General features: G+C 43.6%; 1 protein-coding gene and 1 pseudogene across 3 annotated transcripts in view; both read right to left on the bottom strand.

Moving 5' to 3' along the window:
• GRK6 (G protein-coupled receptor kinase 6) overlaps positions 1-18,925 on the bottom strand; it is a 57,311-nt gene that overhangs the window by 27,173 nt on the left and 11,213 nt on the right. For all 3 annotated transcript variants that reach the window (XM_077265915.1, XM_077265916.1, XM_077265914.1), the window contains exons 5-8: positions 6,911-7,011; positions 6,664-6,756; positions 6,083-6,146; positions 452-592 (exon numbers count right to left, since the gene is read on the bottom strand). In XM_077265915.1, the coding sequence (XP_077122030.1) occupies positions 452-592; positions 6,083-6,146; positions 6,664-6,756; positions 6,911-7,011 (399 nt within the window). The remainder of the gene's footprint in view (positions 1-451; positions 593-6,082; positions 6,147-6,663; positions 6,757-6,910; positions 7,012-18,925) is intronic.
• On the bottom strand, positions 7,573-7,874 carry LOC143777293 (18S ribosomal RNA; annotated as a pseudogene).

The raw sequence follows: 18,925 nt of genomic DNA, 5'->3' as shown, positions 1-18,925 counted from the left end.
AAGGCGTAGTGATAATATTTAGGAAGTGTTTTATTAGACAGGGCAATAGGTGTACTTGTGATTATGAATTACACAGGGTCATTAGATGCAAATGCAACTGATATTAAGGTGTTACAACCCAGCTGTTAGAGGTTTTATTAAACAGTCATTAGGTGCATCTGAAAAATGTAAAATAGAATTAGTTGATGAAAGATCCAGTTTCAGCAGAGGGTGAAGAGAGCCTTGGGGGGGCCATTATTACTGGGGTAATATTTTTAATACGCAGTGATTTACAGCTATGTTGCATTGGCACACATGATCAATTCTGTATGTCCAGAAAACTAAGGCTACCTTATGTTTTGGGGAATAACCCCTTAAGTGTATGGATAATTTATACATAAACTGGAATAACGCATTGTTACTTAATGCTACCACTGCCCGCCCCTGGACCTACAGATGAATCTGTACTTACTACAAACCTGCTGTTGACTCTCTCTAGGATCTGTTTCTCATTCAGGGCCATGGATTCCCCTTTCCTTTTTTTAATACGTTTCTTCTCCAATTTCTTACAAGCATACATTTTTCCTGTTGCTCGCACTTGGCAGGCACAGACCTAGAGACAAGATGACATTTAATAAAGAAAGGCATTTTCAGATTTTCCTATTAAACAAAGCCTTGGCACACTCACAGCAACACAAAGAAAATATGGAGTTTTAATGTCCTGTTTCCATCAGCACAAGACACATTTGGTTGGCAATAAGCTGGGCATCATCCCTTCACATACAAGAATACATCTTACTCTGTTTTTTGTTTGAATGTGTGATAATGCATTAATAGCGCAAACTGTATAAAAGGGCAGAGATGGGAACAGGTATAACAATAAGTCATCGTGCTGCATTTACACACACCGGGTTCATGGTAGGATGGTAAAACAACATTCATCCATGCCAGAAAAAGAACATTCTAATATTCTTTAAGTTAACCTGTTATCTGATTCATACAGCCAAACCACAGGATGCATGAATCGGAGCCTGGCTGAACAATGGGCAGCCAAGTATTTTTTTCTCTAAAACGCTTTAATATACTTTAAAGGGGTTGTCCACTACTAGGACAATCTCTTCTTAAACTAAATGGCTGGCCCCAATAAAATAATAAAGCCTATACTCACCTCCCGTGCCAACTCCGTTCCAGCAATGTCAGAACTCGCGGTCCCGGTGCTGTGATGCGGTGTTATGACATGTGATGCCCAGCGCCCAATCAGCGCTGGCGTCACTGTCCCCGCCTTTGTATAAACTGAACATGAAGAGGAAGTCCGGGATCAGCTGCAGCCTTTGCTTCCTATTCATGTTCAGTTCGTACAAAGGCAGAGACAGTGACGCCAGCGCTGATTGTGCGCCGGCGTGATGGGTCACAACAGGGCGTCACAGCAAAGGGAGCTAGTGCCGACACTGCAGAGATGGCGCCAGCACGGGAGGTGGATATAGGTTTTATTATTTTATCGGAGCCGAACATTTAGTTTAAGATGGGTTTGTCCTAGAAGTGGACAACCCCTTTAAGATTCCTATCGGAAGACCATAGCCTGAGACAAGACTAGTCTGGTGCTGCACCAGCCCACCTCCTCCCAGCACCACTCTACAAGGCTGACCGGTCTCTGGTCATGTACCCACGAGAGATTGACAGCTCTATCACTTGCATTGGAGCTAGGAAGAGCCGTTCAGGGGATTGCCAGATTAGTCTGGTCTCTAGCTATGCTCCCAGGCTGGATCTTTGAGTACATTTTCCCTTAAGGATAGCAGAGCAAGGAAGACTTGCATCAGTGAATAAAAAGGATGTCCATGGAGCGACACATAAAGAACTAAGCATAGACAACAGCAGACAATCGGAAACTGTTGCCACATACTTGCAATTTACCACTAACATCTATGGTGAGCCAAGCCTTAAACTTTTTGTTGTCTAGGACTAGGATATTAATCTGATATCCTTCGGACAGGTCAGATGCTATTATCAAGCCCTATGACCATCAGTACAAGATACAATACAGAATCAAAGCACCACAGCACCATCCAGTGTGTAACTGCCATTCTCAGGTGATGTAGCTTGGCTACCATTCACATTAATAGGAGATGAGCTGCAATACCTAAGAAGCGCTACAGTATATGGTATAAGGCTGTGTACTTTATTAGAGTACGTGACCTGGTAGTGGTTATTCAGTTGGGATGCCAGGTGTCAGACCTCCACTAATCTGACGTTGATGACCTATACTAAAAATATCTAATTAGTGGACAACACCTTTAATAAAGTACAAGTTATATATAATCTTGGCTAGAATTACAAAATAACACATTTAATTCTTTGGTAACAAAGCTCCCCCTATTGTACTGCATCTCACTATTGCAAAAATATTCACATTTCTTTCTTCTGGAGCACACTATGTGAAATTTCTTCTTTTGCCGTCCAACTGAGTGTCTCCTCAGTCTTCTCTGGGGATATGTGCTTTCACCCCTCTCTTCCAGAATGTGACAATCCCAGCTTGGGTGGGTGTGTGTGAGATTGGCAAGTGTGATAGATGGCAATCACAGCTCATCAGCTAATGTAGCAAGCATCTGGGTGGGAGGGAGCGGTGAAAAAAGAAATGCCAAATTGATCTGCAATGCAGAATTTCACATAGTGCCCTCCACAAAACAAATGTGAATAGCTCTTGCAGTGGAATGAGAGTGCAAAACAGAGAAGAGCGCAGGGATTTTTCAAAACTATTCATATTTGTTTTGAGTAAGTGACAGATCCTCTTAACCCTAATATGTAATGTATATGTGATGTAATGAAAACTTTCAAACTTCAATCCACAATCTCTGTGACCATTAGATTTTGCGTTGGATGAGTAATATATCTGTGTTTTTCTTATTTTATAAACATGCATTTTGCTTTCTTAATTTTACTGATATTAGAGCAAAATCATAAAAAGAACTGGCAAAGATTTATTAATATCGTTCTAGAAACAAAAACTAGAACATGAGGCCAATTGCTACAATAATCATTTGACCCACCCAACAACATGAGCTGCATTTATATAACTAAATGCCCCTATGGCCATGGACTAAGGCTATGTTCACATTTGCGGTGTGCGCCGCAGCGTCGTGCGCCGCAGCGTCGCCGCATGCGTCATGCGCCCCTATATTTAACATGGGGGCACATGGACATGCGTCGCACTTGCGTTTTGCGCCGCATGCGTCCCTGCGGCGCCCGCGTCTGGGCGCAGAGGACGCAGCAAGTTGCATTTTTTGCTGCGTCAAAAATCAATGAAAAAAAGGACGCATGAGGCGCAAAACGCAGCGTTGTGCATGCGTTTTGCTGCGTTTTTGTTTGCGTTGTGCGTTGCGGCGCCGACGCAGCGGCGCACAACGAAAATGTGAACGTAGCCTAAGATTGTTCTCTACTTGTTTGCACACTGTGGTTTTCAGTTCTGTAATATAGTTCTGTTTACAGCGATAAGAAGTTTCAACTTATTAACATTTTGTAAAACTACTTTCAGACTTTTTCAGTTTTGAATGTACCCTGTGAGTGGATTATAAAGGGTCTAGTTAAAAGTATCAATCCTCCCAACATCATTTATGTGTCATGTGAAGTCACGCTAATGTACTGTTATATCATTTTGCCTGTGGTTGTATTCATGTTCTAATACAAAAAAAGTACTATTAAATAAATATTTTTTACAAGTTGAATGCCACAAGGTGAAGTATACAAAAAATAGCAAAGCTAAAATGTGCAAATGGCATAGATCTTTAAAGCGGATCTCACGCAAAGAACTTGGAAATAGAACCAAATGTAATTCTACGCAAACCTAGTAGTTAGTGATTGTGTCCAGTTACAGCTTTGACTTGGTAGAATTATGTTAAGAGACCTATGGCTACCATGTAAAATATATTTTTGTGCTGTTGTCCTCTACATATAATATTTGCACCACTTCTCTCCCTACGTTATACTACCTTTAATGTTATATCTACGCTTTATTCATGTATTGCATCCAAATTCAGCTCGTTCTTGGTAATGTTATTGCATCTTATGTAATCCATCCCCGCCGTCCACCCCTTATCATTAAGCTTATGTTCTTACCTCAGTAGGTTATTATTATTATTCAGGTAGTGCCCACAACCTTTTATATTTACTATGTATCCAAGACTGATCATGGTTTCAGGTAACCATAGACTAATATCAAGAGTAAGGCAATCAACTCGTTATGGATTCTGGAACTCTATTTATTCCATCAGCCAAATATTTCTTCCTTGATTTGATCTTTGACAGTTATACTTTACTTAGCTTGTTCTTTATGTTCTATTTATTTTTGTAGTGTACATGAGGAAGTTCGGAGCTTCTGATTGAAATGACATATTTGGAGTGCTTAAAAATAAACCTCATTCTATTTCTGCTAAACAAGTGTCACGTTCTTTGCATTATATTGTAAGGGGCAGGACCCTACTTGTGCACCATCTTCAGGAGTGTCGTATTCTCTATTTATTAAAGCAGATCTGTCACCTGAACTTACAATACAAGCTGGATACATTACTACATAGGTCTCTTAGACCTGATAAGAATGCTGCATTTACTTTGAAAATCCATTTCAGAATGGCTGTATAATCCTTCTGAAAGTTTAATTTAATCTTTGTCCACATAGCCTGATTGATAGTTTGCCAGCGTTCCTTCTCCCTGTTGAGATCTCACAATGCTCAGTACTAGCTGCATCTGTCAGTCAGGCTGGGTGGGAGGCGTGGGGAGACTGAACATACTTTGGATTTTAGGTATTTTAATTTATAACTGGAGTCGGTAAGCCAAACCTCTGACTCCTCACTTTCCCTGACTCCCGACTCCACAGCCCCGCCTCACTACTGAGCATGTACGTAAACTGCAGCACAGATTCATCTCAACTACGACCCCACAGCCCTGCTTCACTACTGAGCATGTACGTAAACTGCAGCACAGATTCATCTCAACTACGACCCCACAGCCCTGCCTCACTACTGAGCATGTACATAAAGTGCAGCACAGATTCATCTCAACTACGACTCCACAGCCCTGCCTCACTACTGAGCATGTACGTAAACTGCAGCACAGATTCATCTCAACTACGACCCCACAGCCCTGCCTCACTACTGAGCATGTACATAAAGTGCAGCACAGATTCATTTCAACTACGATTCCACAGCCCTGCCTCACTACTGAGCATGTATGCAAACTGCTGCACAGATTCATCTCAACTACGACCCCACAGCCCTGCCTCACTACTGAGCATGTACATAAAGTGCAGCACAGATTCATCTCAATTACGACCCCACAGCCCCGCCTCACTACTGAGCATGTATGCAAACTGCTGCACAGATTCATCTCAACTACGACACCACAGCCCTGCCTCACTACTGAGCATGTACATAAAGTGCAGCACAGATTTATCTCAACTACGACTACACGGCACTGGTCTCTACTGAGCATGTGCATAAAGTGCAGCACAGATTCATCTCAACTACGACCCCACAGCCCCGCCTCACTACTGAGCATGTATGTAAACTGCTGCACAGATTCATCTCAACTACGACACCACAGCCCTGCCTCACTACTGAGCATGTACATAAAGTGCAGCACAGATTCAGCTCAACTAAAAGCCGAGATTCTTAGATCAGGAACACAACGGACATTTATAGGACATTTCAGAACTTTCCAAAATTATCAAAAAAATATTACAGCACATCCCGCACTGAACTACTGTACCCAATTTATTATATATTTTAGAAGTAGGTCCACTTTATACCGACTCCACAGCCTTGGTAGGAGGTGCCACCAGACACTTATCACTTATTCTGTGAATAGGTGACAAGTTGCAATTCCGGGAACACTCCATTTAAAGCAATGGCATTTTTACTGTTAACAAAATGAAATATTTCACATGACAACAATACCAGGTTTGCATATACAAGCAAAACAAAGAAGTAGTCTTTCCTGGGTATAACTAGTTAGACTAGTACAATTAATTAAATAATTCTAGAAAATTACTGATTACTGTATAGAAGTGACACATGAAGCATAGGAAAAAACAAAGCAAAGAGGAGCAACTTACCTCTCCAAAACCACCTTTGCCAAGAACTCTGTACTGTCGAAATGTGTTTTTTGTGACTGGTTCCCTGTGTATAGTAATCAAGTAGTTAAATATAATATGTGCAGATCCCAACGCAATGAAAAAATACACACACACTATAAATAATTGTATATACGCATACATATGAAAATGATACTTGCTGAGAAATTATGTATAATATATATATATATATACACATACACACACACACACACACACACACACACACACACACACACACACACACACACACACACAATGTCACCCATTTGACAAGACATATAGAGTGACTGCTTGCTAAAAGAGCCTACTAAGATCTCACCCAGTCCAAAAAAATGAAGAACCGTAAGGAGGGTTCATGTAAAAGGGAAATAAAAGAAGAAAAAAAAAAAAAATATTCAGACATAATTGTGCTATTGTTTCAAAATGAAAAATAAATGAGTATGCAACAAAACAAATGCAATATATATGTACGGTATATATTTCTACCTGTAGCATATGATATATGTGCTGTGATTTTTTTCTGCCCCACTTATCTAGATTGTTATATCCTCCTTGCTCACCTCTCCAGCGATTTCCATTGTAAGAAGCGGTTGTAATACTGGCTGTCCAGGTAATCTGAAAACGGAGCCATACTAAGGAAGTCATGGACAAGTCTGAAAGAAATGAAATGTTCGAACCATAGAAAGAAGGCGCCATGCTTAGTTTTCACATGACCATCTTATCTGTTTGTGGCTAACTTCATTTTATGCCTCGGTCATGCTATGAAATAAATGACATTAGCCTGGAATTATGTACAAGTTCACTTACTTGGAACAGTCTTTAAAAAGTTCTTTACAGGGATTGTTTTCTAAGCTCTCCTTACATTTGCTGACTAACTGCTCAGGGACCTCTGTGATATGGTTGTCACTCTGAGGGGACAAGAAACATCACCATCAGGAGATATGGTAGGTACAGTAACTGGAAGCAATTACGTAAAGCCTGTGTCATTCATTACCAGTGGATTCTAGAAGACGTATAAAATGAGACACTGAGGCTGAAGAACTTGGAAAAGTGAGGACGGAGGATGCATATGATGTGTATTAAAAAAATAACCAATAGTATATATACACACATTTACAGTATACTACATGTATTCTCACCCATCCCTTGTAGATTGTGAGCCTTCGCGGGCAGGGTCCTCTCTCCTCCTGTACCATTATGACTTGTATTGTTTAAGATTATTGTACTTATTTTTATTATGTATACCCCTCCTCACATGTAAAGCGCCATGGAATAAATGGCGCTATAACAATAAATAATAATAATATACTATATATACACATTCAGTAAGAATCAAAGCATCAGTCCTTCTAGGTACACTTGTAAACAGTTTGAGGGAACGCGGCAGGGAGGTTGTTCCAAACATGTTGGAGAACTAGCCATAGATCTTCTGTGGATGTAGGCTTGCACAATCCTGTCTCATCATGTAATCCCAGATAGACTCAATATAGATGGGGGTAATTTGCGCCCCTGCTGCCTTCCTTGGATGTGGTAGCCGTTTCTCAGGCTCCCTCTCCAGAATAGCACCCTGATTCTCCGTACTTGCCCTCCAATAGATCCTCGTTAAAGGATTTAAAGTGTACTCATTCTAATTACAGAGCTTTGAAAGAGTCCTGTATTGTTATTTTTCGGAACTACCTCACTGGGTCGTGAGGTAGTGACGAAACGGCTACCACATTCAAGGAAGGCAGCAAATCCCCACCTCCATTATATTGTTGTGCATAGTTGAGTCACTTGGCCTTGTTTCCATATCGAAGATGACTTTTTGGCTGAAATTCTTCCATAAACACCACTTCTGGCCAGGCTTGATTTGGTTTAGATTTCTCTTTGGTTCATTTACTTTACATTTTTATTGATAAAACACTTCAATTTTTGAAAGCATCCTTACTTTGTAGCATTTTTTTCCTCACTTGCCTAAAACAACAACTTGGGGCACCTCGCACTGAGGCTGGGCTTAGAATTTGGGAACCACAGAAATCGGCCAATACTAGATCTGCGTGTGCTGGGTCATGTCGTCCTAGCTTTGGATATATACTGGATATTTGGTATATACTTTTGTGGTTTCCTGATGAAATAGTCATAGTACTCCGAAATGTGTTGAATAAAACCACTTTTTCATCTGAATATCCATTTGGACTTCTATCTTCCAAGCAGCGCGGAGTTAATCCACCTTTTTATCCCTTTTTTTTTTTTTACTCTGGCTGGTCACAAGGACACCGGTGGATCTGCAGCAGCTAATATTTCTATGAGCCTGTGTTTGGGCTCTAACTGGTGAGTAAAATCTGATTAGAGGTATCTCTTAAAACCCAGATAAGACCCTATTGTCCTTTTAACTTTCCTTCCAGCTTTTTATTCAGCTTTGGATATAGGAATACTGCGTATTTTGACCATTTAACTGTTGCACTTCAATTGACCACAAATAGAAACATGAAATGCTGCTTGAAGTGGGGAAAATTAGAACATGTACTCAGCAGAAATTCTAGTTTGGAGTGTAATGTGGACAGTGGTCTTCATGCTGAAAACATTGGAGTCTGATCATTGGGACACAACCCCTTTCATATAGAACATGTTCATTTATTTGTGCAGGACAAAGTGGATCAGGAAGATCTTTGCTTAATGGCTTCTTCATATGGCGTCTAAATATATGAAATATGGATGACATTTACAAGCGTTACACAAAGAGGTTTCGCCTGGGCACTCCATAAAATAAGCAAATGCTATTTACACAGCTCATCCCCAAATCGGAAACAAACATTATGCAAGAAAGAAAGGCAAAGAGAACATTACTGCAATCACGACCCTATGTAGGCAAACAATAGTAACAGATAAAAACTCTTCAAAAGACCCGATACATGTTATAAAAGGCTATATATCCCTCCACCTATGTATGGCATAGGTTCTTGTATGTTTCATCTACATTAATTCAACAGTTTTCACCAGTCAATAATGTGACAAATTTACCATATTATTAATGGTTGGTGGTCACTGATGTGGAATATCAGGCTATGTGCACACGTTCAGGAATTCTTGCAGAAAATTCCTGAGAAAAACCTGAATTGTTTTTGGTGCGTTTTTTCCGGACATTTCCCAATGCATTTTATACTGGGAAATCCGCAAAAAAAAACGCAAAATTAATGTACATGCTGTGTTTTTTTTACAGCGATGCGTTTTTTTCACGGAAAAAAAGCATCATGTGCACAAAAATTGCGGAATTCATTCTAAATGATGGGATGCATATTGTATGCTGTTTTTTTGCGGTTTTATAGCGTTTTTATCATTGAAAAAAACGTGAAAAATCAGCAACGTGTGCATACAGCCTCAAATGGGTCCCTCATATTTCTTGTCCTTTCACATTTCTACTCTTGTATCGTTTCCACATTTTTAATCTTATGGAAAATATATGGCTTACTGATCTTTTTTTCTATAATATGTTATCCACTGGTAGATATCTATATGGCTGGACATTGACATGTGTCAAGGCCCATTATACTCTCATCTCTTTCTACACTAATACAAGTGTGATATCTTTCTCGTCCTGGTGTAGGTTACCATTTCTCACTACAAGGACTTTTTGATCTCTTCCCATTCAGACTCTGTTCTCTCCTCCGTGTAAAAAAGTCTATAGACAGGGAGATGCTTATCAAAGGAGGGAGCGTGGTCAGATGACTAGGCACAAGACCACTACACTGGGCAATGATGTCCTAGTGAGGAAACCTTCATTGTAAATAAACAGCACACAATTGTTGAATTCAGTGTGTTAACCCCTACTTCATGCTGTCTTCAGATTACATAGTAAAACTTGCTGACAGATTCCTTTTAATGAACGACATAAAAAAAGAACTCTGCTTGAAGTCTAAGCTGTCCGAATTACATTGCTCACCATTTACATACACTGTAGTAAATCCTCAGCAGCGAGCAGGACTAGAACCATACAAGAATTCGGTATCTGGAGCTAAACAGCAATGGTTTTCATTCACCGAATGCAAACAGAGAATTTGGTAAAAGAAATAATTAAAAAGGAATTTGACACCACATTCAACCTATTTAAACTATTAATGCAGGTTACAGAATGCTGGAAAAAGTCATTCCTGTATGTCTCATATCAGATGCCTTTTTGAGAAATCACCATTAACACTTTATGTACAGGAGCTCTTCCAGGCTCTGGGGTGGACGCTGCCTGTAAGATAACTCTGCCTCCAGAGCTTATTTTACATGAAGTGAGAGTTACCAGTGTGAGACAAGAACTAACACAGATCAGTATAAATGAAATATGTCTTCTTGCAATCACAGTTTTTGCTACTCTCTTGAGCTCTGCTGTATTATAACAATACTAGATGGTGGCCTGACTCGAACGCATCGGGTATTCTAGAATAGCTATGTAGTTTATTTATGAAGATTTAAGAATAATGCAATGAATACACAGGATTTTCCGGGTAAAATATATACATTATCATTAAATTTCAACTTAATACAACTGAACGAAATTATTAAACAGATCATCAAAATATATAAATCGTTACATGAATATCTAACTGTATTGAAATAAATCATAGGACGAAAGAAATACATCGACATTATATTTGTGCGTGACACTGACTGACAGAACTTGTTCAGTAAACGTGACAACTACGTGGCACTGACTGAACTTATTCAGTAAACGTGACTGAACTACGTGGCACTGTGACTGACAGAACTTATTCAGTAAAAGTGACTGAGCTACGTGGCACTCTGACTGACAGAACTTGTTCAGTAAACATGAGTGAACTATGTGGCACTATGACTGAGAACTTGTTCAGTAAACGTGACAACTACGTGGCACTGTGACTGACAGAATTTGTTCAGTAAACATAACTAAACTACGTGGCACTGTGACTGACAGAACTTGTTCCGTAAACGTGAGTGAACTATGTGGCACTGTGACTGACAGAACTTGTTCAGTAAATGTGACAGCTACGTGGCACTGTGACTGACAGAACTGCACCTGTCGCTGATTGGTCGCGGGCGGCGCGACCAATGAGCGACGGGGGGTTTCCGTTACAGACAGACAGAATTAGACGATTATATAGATTACAACCCTGTCTGCCTGTGAGATGGATGCTGAAACTAAGAGGACCCTGCAGATGTGTCAGGTATAATCACACACAGCCCTGCGGTGAGTACAGCAGAGAGCGGCCATTACACATCACACTGGTAACACTGAAAACCATCTCACTTGTAACTTCCCCTTCATGTAGAATAAGCTATGAAGGCAGAGTTATCTTCCAGGCAGCGCGCTCCCCATAGCCTGGAAGAAGTAATTTATATAAAGTGATAAAAGAGGATTTCTCAACAAGACATCTGATATGGAGATCCACAAGTAGGACTGTTTTCTGCATTCTATAACCTGTATACCCATATTAATAGTCTAGATAGGTAACATATCCCCTTTAAAACGCAAATAATATTGAAAAGTTAAAGGGATTTTCCCACAAAGTTAATTTTAAAGTATATTTTAATCAATAGATCTTGGAATAATAATAGTAATAATAAGCTGCACAATTGGATGTGATTAAAAAAAATGTTCCTGCGCTTAGATAATCTTCTAAATGTGGCCCTGCTGTGTACAGTGTAATGGCCGCGTCTGACCGTACAGAAACATGGTCTGATCATACCACAGCTCCTGGGAAGGGGAGGAAAAGCGTATACACACACATTACAGCATGGGATCACCGCTGATTCTGTGAGGTAAAACATTGTTTAAAAACAGATGGTGAAATGTTTTACCTCACAGAATTCTTTGTGATCCCATGCCGTAATGTCTGTATTTTTATGGTACATTTGTGCAACATTATTTCCCCTTAAAATCTGAGTACATAACAGTAAACTCTGCTCTTCAAGAAATTCCTTAAAGAAGTTGTCCACTACTATAACCTTTTTTTTTTTTTTCATGAATCTTGCTATTATGTGCCACTGAAAACATCTACTGTGCTTATTTTAGCAATATTACCTTTTATCATGCTGTAGCAGCACATCTTTAGTGCTGGATCCAGCTCTCATGGGGTTAATCGACAACTTCCTTTCTCCTTAGTTATTGTGCTCTAATACTACAAGTTCCATGATGCATTGCACTCGCCTGTAACTCTGCACCTGGCACACCCACTCCAAAACACACCCCAACCCCTCCCTCCTCTCCCCCCTCTATCTTCAAAAAGATTTGTGATGTCATTTCTGTCCAACCTCCTCTTTTACATTTGTCCAACCTACACACCATTACACATAGATAGATAGCTAGATAGATAGATAGATGAATACATACAGATATATCTATATATCTATGTCTATTTCCATAGATATGTCCATATCCATGTTTCTAAACCCCTTCACCCCTGGAGCTTTTTTCGTTTATCGCTCCCCTTCTTTCCAGGGCCATAATTTTTCCGTCAATATGGCCATGTGACAGCTTATTTTTTGAGGGACAAGTTCTACTTTTTAACTACACCATTAGTTTTACCATGTCATGTAACAGAAAATGTGAAAAAAATTCAAAGTGCAATGAAATTGCAAAAAAAGTGCAATCCCACACTTGTTTTTTGCTTGGCTTTTTTGCTAGGTTCACTAAATGCTAAGGCTGTGTGCACATGTTGCGAATTTAATTGCAGATGCGCAGCGTTTTTTGCCGCACAGAATTGCATCAAATCCGCAGTGTAGTGCACAACCAATGTAAGTCTATGGGAGCCGCAGACTTGTTGTGCACATGCTGCGGAAAAAGCTGCACCGAAACGCAGCTTTTTTGTCTCGCAGCATGTCACTCCTTTTGTGCGGATCTGCAGCGTTTCTGCACCTTTAGACTTTCATTGATTCGGGCACATCCGCAGCAAAACCGCAGATATAAAAAAGATCTGAAGTTTTGCTGCGGATGTGGGTCCGGGAAACGCTGCAGTTCGGGAGGAGGGAAGTGTGTGGGCGGAATGTGGGCGGTGACTGTGTGCGTGTATGTGTGTGCTGGGTCTGCGGGCTGTTCGGATGTGTGCGGGACTGTTCGTGTGTGTGCGGGGCTTTTCGGGTGGGTGCCTGGCTGTGCGGGGGGTCTTTTGGGGTGGGTGTGCAGGCATCATCCGATGGGACTACAAGTACGCAGCATCCAATCTGCAACTAATTCTGATGTAATCCGGACAGTGGACACACACCCTACGCTATCCATACATCAATAGATATATCTATCCAGATATATCTGTAGATAGATATATGAATAGATAGATGTATGCATCTATAGATCTATCTATATGTAGATCTGTCTATCCATTTCATCTATCATCTATCTATCTGTGTGTGTAATGGAGTGTGGGTTGGACAAAAGTAAAAGAGGAGGTTGGACAATGACATCACAAATCTTTTAATTTTTTGTTCAATAATACATCTTTATTGAGCTTTCAAAAACGCACCAAAGCACATAAAAACCGCGCAAAAACCACACCAAAAGCGAATTAAAAAATGCATCAAAACCGTGCAAAAAAAACTGCATAAAAAACGCATCAAAACTGCACCAAAACCAAACCGAAACCGCGCAAAAACCGCACCAAAAACTTTTTTTGGTGCAGTTTTTGGTGCGGTTTTTCCGCGGTTTTGATGCAGTTTTTGGAAATAAATAAATAAATGGAAAATGTGCATGATTTGAAAGGAAACATGCATGAAAAAACGGATTCCGAGGCCGGATTCATCATTTCACATCTCAGTTTCATATGTTTTTTGCCTGATCCGTCGCTGTGCGTTTTTTCGCCGGACAGAAAAGACATTCCTCTGTATGTGTTTTCCGTCCGGCGGAAACAGCTTTTTTGACCGATCCGGCAAAAAACGATGAAACGTGTGGCCATAAGGCGCAATCCGGCGCTAATACAACTCTATGAGAAAAAAACGGATCCGGCGGAAAAAAATGGATCCGTTTTTTTCAAAACTCGCCGGATTGTGCCTGATGGCAAAAACCTGATGTGTGAAAGCAGCCATATATATGGATAGATACATCTATGTCTCTATAGATATATCTATCTATAAATATATCTATAGATAGATATATCCATAGATATACAATAGAAAGGCCGATGTTTCTAAGGCTACTTTCACACTTGCATTTTTAGCAATCCGTCTTTTTGGGAAAAAAACGGATCCTGCAAATGTGCTCGCAGGATGCGTTCTTTACCCATAGACTTGTCTTAGCGATGGATTGCGACGGATAGCCACAAGTCGCGTCCGTCGTGCAACGGATGCGTCGTGTTTTGGCGGACCGTTGGCACGAAAAAACGTTCAAGTGAAAGTTTTTTGTCCGTCGCGTCCGCCATTTTCTACCGCGCATGCGCGGCCAAAACTCCGCCCCCTCCTCCCCGGACTTCAGAATGGGCAGTGGATGCGTTGAAAAACAGCATCCGCTGTCCACGTGCACAAATTTAACAACGTGCGTCAGTACGTCGGCCCGACGCATAGCGACGGACCCGTACCGACGCAAGTGTGAAAGAGGCCTTAATGAGCGTTTAATTTAATTAAAAAAACGGTGTGGGCTCCCGCACAATTTTCTGCACCAGAGGGGGAAAGCCGACGGCCGGGGGCCAATATTTGTAGCCTGCTATATCAGCCCTCAGCTGTCTGCGTAGCCTTTACTGGCAATTAAAATAGGGGGACCCCCCAAAAAAACGACGTGGGGTCCCCCTATATTTTATAGCCAGGAAGGCTATTGGTCCCCCCCCCCCCCCGGCTACAAATACCAGTCCGCAGCCGCCCCGGAAATGGCGTATCTGCAAGATGCGCCAATTCCGGCACTTAGCCCCTCTCTTCCCACTCCCGTGTAGTGGTGGGATATGGGGTAATAAGGGGTTAATGTCACCTTGCTATTGTAAGGTGACATTAAGCCGGGTTAATAACGGAGAGGCATCAATAAGACGCCTATCCGTTATTAATCCAATAGTAATAAAGGGTTAATAAAACACACACACACACACACTGCATGTCATCGCATGTCGCATTTAATCGCATGTTGCATGTAATCGCATGTCGCTGCATGGTGCATGTTGTCGCATGGTGCATGTCACATGTTGCATGTCGTCGCATGTAATCGCATGTCATCTGTCATGGGGATACAAGGAGGGCGAGAGCTAATAACCCGGGCCCCTGCAATTTCCCTCAGACTAGGGAAATCCTGTCTGACCCTCTACCTGAAGTTTACACTGAAGGTGTGCATGTTCAGGCCTCCACCCTCACCCTGACTCCTGATTCAGCCCTAGACTGAACACCACCGCCCACCACCCAGTGAATGCAATAGACCAATACCCACAATTATAACAAACAAGGATAAAGGAAAATATACACCACGCCGCAGTCAATCAGGAATACACTATAAAGGTGCAAGGCATAAATAAATACAAATAGGAAGGAGTAAATAAGACAAAGGAAAATACACCACCAGCAACGATACTCCAACAACCAGCTCTCCACTCCGGACCGAGATAACTACGGATAAGACAGAAGCTATAATCGGCGACGCCCAAAGATCAGGAGAACCATTTAAAGGAAATGGGCATGGCCCAGCTGCCAACCCGAGGATCAGATAAATTAACCCCGGAGCAGCCAGACGAAAACTAGCCGACGCCAATGAGCAAACAGTGATCAAATGCGGAATTACCGCGGTCTGTCAGACGACCTGGTCTGAACAGTGTCCGACATGACATCATCGCATGCTGCATGTCATCGCATGTTGCATGTCGCTCCATGGTGCATGTCGTCGCATGGTGCATGTCGTCGCATTTAATCGCATGGTGCATGTCGCCCCATGGTGCATGCCGCATGTCACATGTTGCATGTCGTCGCATGTAATCGCATGTCGCATGTCATCGTATGTTGTCGCATGGTGCATGTCACATGTTGCACGTCGTCGCATGGTGCATGTCGTATGTTGTATGTAACATGTCACATGGTGTGTGTTGTATGTATGTACTGTACATGTGTATGTGTTGTTTTTTTTTTCACATTCAACACATTAGCCGGATGATGGGACTACTACTGTCCCATCATTGGCTAATGTGTCACTCACTGTCACTGTAGCAGGCAGAGCCCGATGGGACTTGTAGTCCCATCGGACGATGCCTGCACACAGAGACACACACACACACACACACACACACACCAATTACCACCCCCGCAGCAGACCTCAGCACCGCCCATAGCAGCGCCAGCATGCAGAGCCCCGCACATCACATCGTGGATTCCCTGCCTAGCCCCGCCCACCCCCAGCACAGTCCCGCCCGCCCCCAGCACAGCCCCGCCCACCCGCAGCACAGCCCCGCCCACCCCCAGCACAGTCCCGCCCGCCCCCAGCACAGCCCAGTCACTCTTGATGAGTGACTGCTGACTGTGAGGTTGGCTCACGCCTGCTGCTGACGTCACGTCCATTTCCAGAGTCTGGAAATTGATGTGACGTCGGTGGAAATAAGTGGCGGCTGCAGCCTGGGGGTCACCCATCGGAATAGCGCCGCTCACAGGCGAAAACGGCAACGAAAGGTATTTGCACAATTCATTAGGGGCCCCGGGGGGATACATTGGGGGGTTAATTGAAAGTAGTGGACAACCCCTTTAAGTCTTGTACAACTGAACACTTATTAAACCTGTTAGTCTTGTTTGCTCTAAACAGTTACGTTTGTTAGGAAGGGTCTATCCTATAGAAATGCCAAAATCTCCACATGAGGTTTAGGCTCTGTTTACATCTTTGTTGGAGGTTCCACTTGTCACCTCTGTAAAATAATCTATTTGATGTAGCATCTAAGGGGTAACCTTTCTTATTGTGGAGAGTGACATGCCTGGCCTGACATGCCAATGTGAGGGAGCTTATAAGTCATGCAATGCTCCTTTGGGAAATTAAATATGCAAATTGCCTCTTCAGAGAGGAACAGGACTTGAACTCTAGTGCTACCTATCGGAAGTAGCAATCTAAAAAGTCACTATCAACGGGCTTTGCCACATGACTTAGTATAAAAGCAAAACTAAACTCTCAATTTGCAGACAATGTGAAGAGTGGCAGTGCCGTATGTGTATGGAGGACACTGGGTCGGTACCTTGAGGCTTGCACCTGTTTGCTATATCAGTTTTGTGTAATGCTACTTTCTTTTGAAAACATTTAGGACAAATTATGCTTTTTTTCCTCATATATGGAGTAAGCGTAATTTGTGTGAAACCCCTTAAATGTATTGTCATACTGCCTTAAAAAATAAATCCACGTGAAGGGTGGAAAAAACATGAGAAACTACAATGTAGACTATAAACTAAAGTGCAAGTGACATTTTTTTCTTGAGCTGTATAACGATCTTGGCACAACATTCTTGCTTGTAAAGTTCTTCTCGTCAATTTACAAGGACATTGCCTGTTATTGAGCGCCTGCATATGCTAAACACACAGTGAAAACAGGAAATGGCTACTTTTACATTATGCCATATGTAGAATAGTGGCCTTTAAAGTTCTGCTGGTAATACAACTTCCAGCATGCAAATGAAAAAGAGAAGGAAATGCTGGGCGAACCATGTGCGCAGAGGAAATGGCTGTATCTACTGTGGATTTGTGTCCTCCTCGCAGAACCTGTCACTGATTTTATTTGAACTGGTAATTTACTAGTGTACTACGGCTCCCCGCAGCAGCGCACCACCGGCTGTAGGGCTCCATCCTATACGAGAACTGCATAATAGGACTTATGGTCATATTTCCAGCATGACCAAATATCCACAGGAGGTGGGCCACTGCGGACGACGGGCCACTGCGGACGACGGGCCACTGCGGACGACGGGCCACTGCGGACGACGGGCCACTGCGGACGACGGGCCACTGCGGACGACGATCCGCAGGTGGCGGGCCACTGCGGACGACGATCCGCAGGTGGCGGGCCACTGCGGACGACGATCCGCAGGTGGCGGGCCACTGCGGACGACGATCCGCAGGTGGCGGGCCACTGCGGACGACGATCCGCAGGTGGCGGGCCACTGCGGACGACGATCCGCAGGTGGCGGGCCACTGCGGACGACGATCCGCAGGTGGCGGGCCACTGCGGACGACGATCCGCAGGTGGCGGGCCACTGCGGACGACGATCCGCAGGTGGCGGGCCACTGCGGACGACGATCCGCAGGTGGCGGGCCACTGCGGACGACGATCCGCAGGTGGCGGGCCACTGCGGACGACGATCCGCAGGTGGCGGGCCTCTGCGGACGACGATCCGCAGGTGGCGGGCCTCTGCGGACGACGATCCGCAGGTGGCGGGCCTCTGCGGACGACGATCCGCAGGTGGCGGGCCTCTGCGGACGACGATCCGCAGGTGGCGGGCCTCTGCGGACGACGATCCGCAGGTGGCGGGCCTCTGCGGACGACGATCCGCAGGTGGCGGGCCTCTGCGGACGAAGATCCGCAGGTGGCGGGCCTCTGCGGACGAAGATCCGCAGGTGGCGGGCCTCTGCGGACGAAGATCCGCAGGTGGCGGGCCTCTGCGGACGAAGATCCGCAGGTGGCGGGCCTCTGCGGACGAAGATCCGCAGGTGGCGGGCCTCTGCGGACGAAGATCCGCAGGTGGCGGGCCTCTGCGGACAAGATCCGCAGGTGGCGGGCCTCTGCGGACGAAGATCCGCAGGTGGCGGGCCTCTGCGGACGAAGATCCGCAGGTGGCGGGCCTCTGCGGACGAAGATCCGCAGGTGGCGGGCCTCTGCGGACGAAGATCCGCAGGTGGCGGGCCTCTGCGGACGAAGATCCGCAGGTGGCGGGCCTCTGCGGACGAAGATCCGCAGGT

The sequence above is a fragment of the Ranitomeya variabilis genome, chromosome 5 (genome assembly GCF_051348905.1).
Source record: "Ranitomeya variabilis isolate aRanVar5 chromosome 5, aRanVar5.hap1, whole genome shotgun sequence".
Lineage (NCBI taxonomy): Eukaryota > Metazoa > Chordata > Amphibia > Anura > Dendrobatidae > Ranitomeya > Ranitomeya variabilis.
The sequence above is the reverse complement of the archived record's forward strand: the minus strand, read 5'-3'. Positions and strand labels throughout refer to the sequence as shown.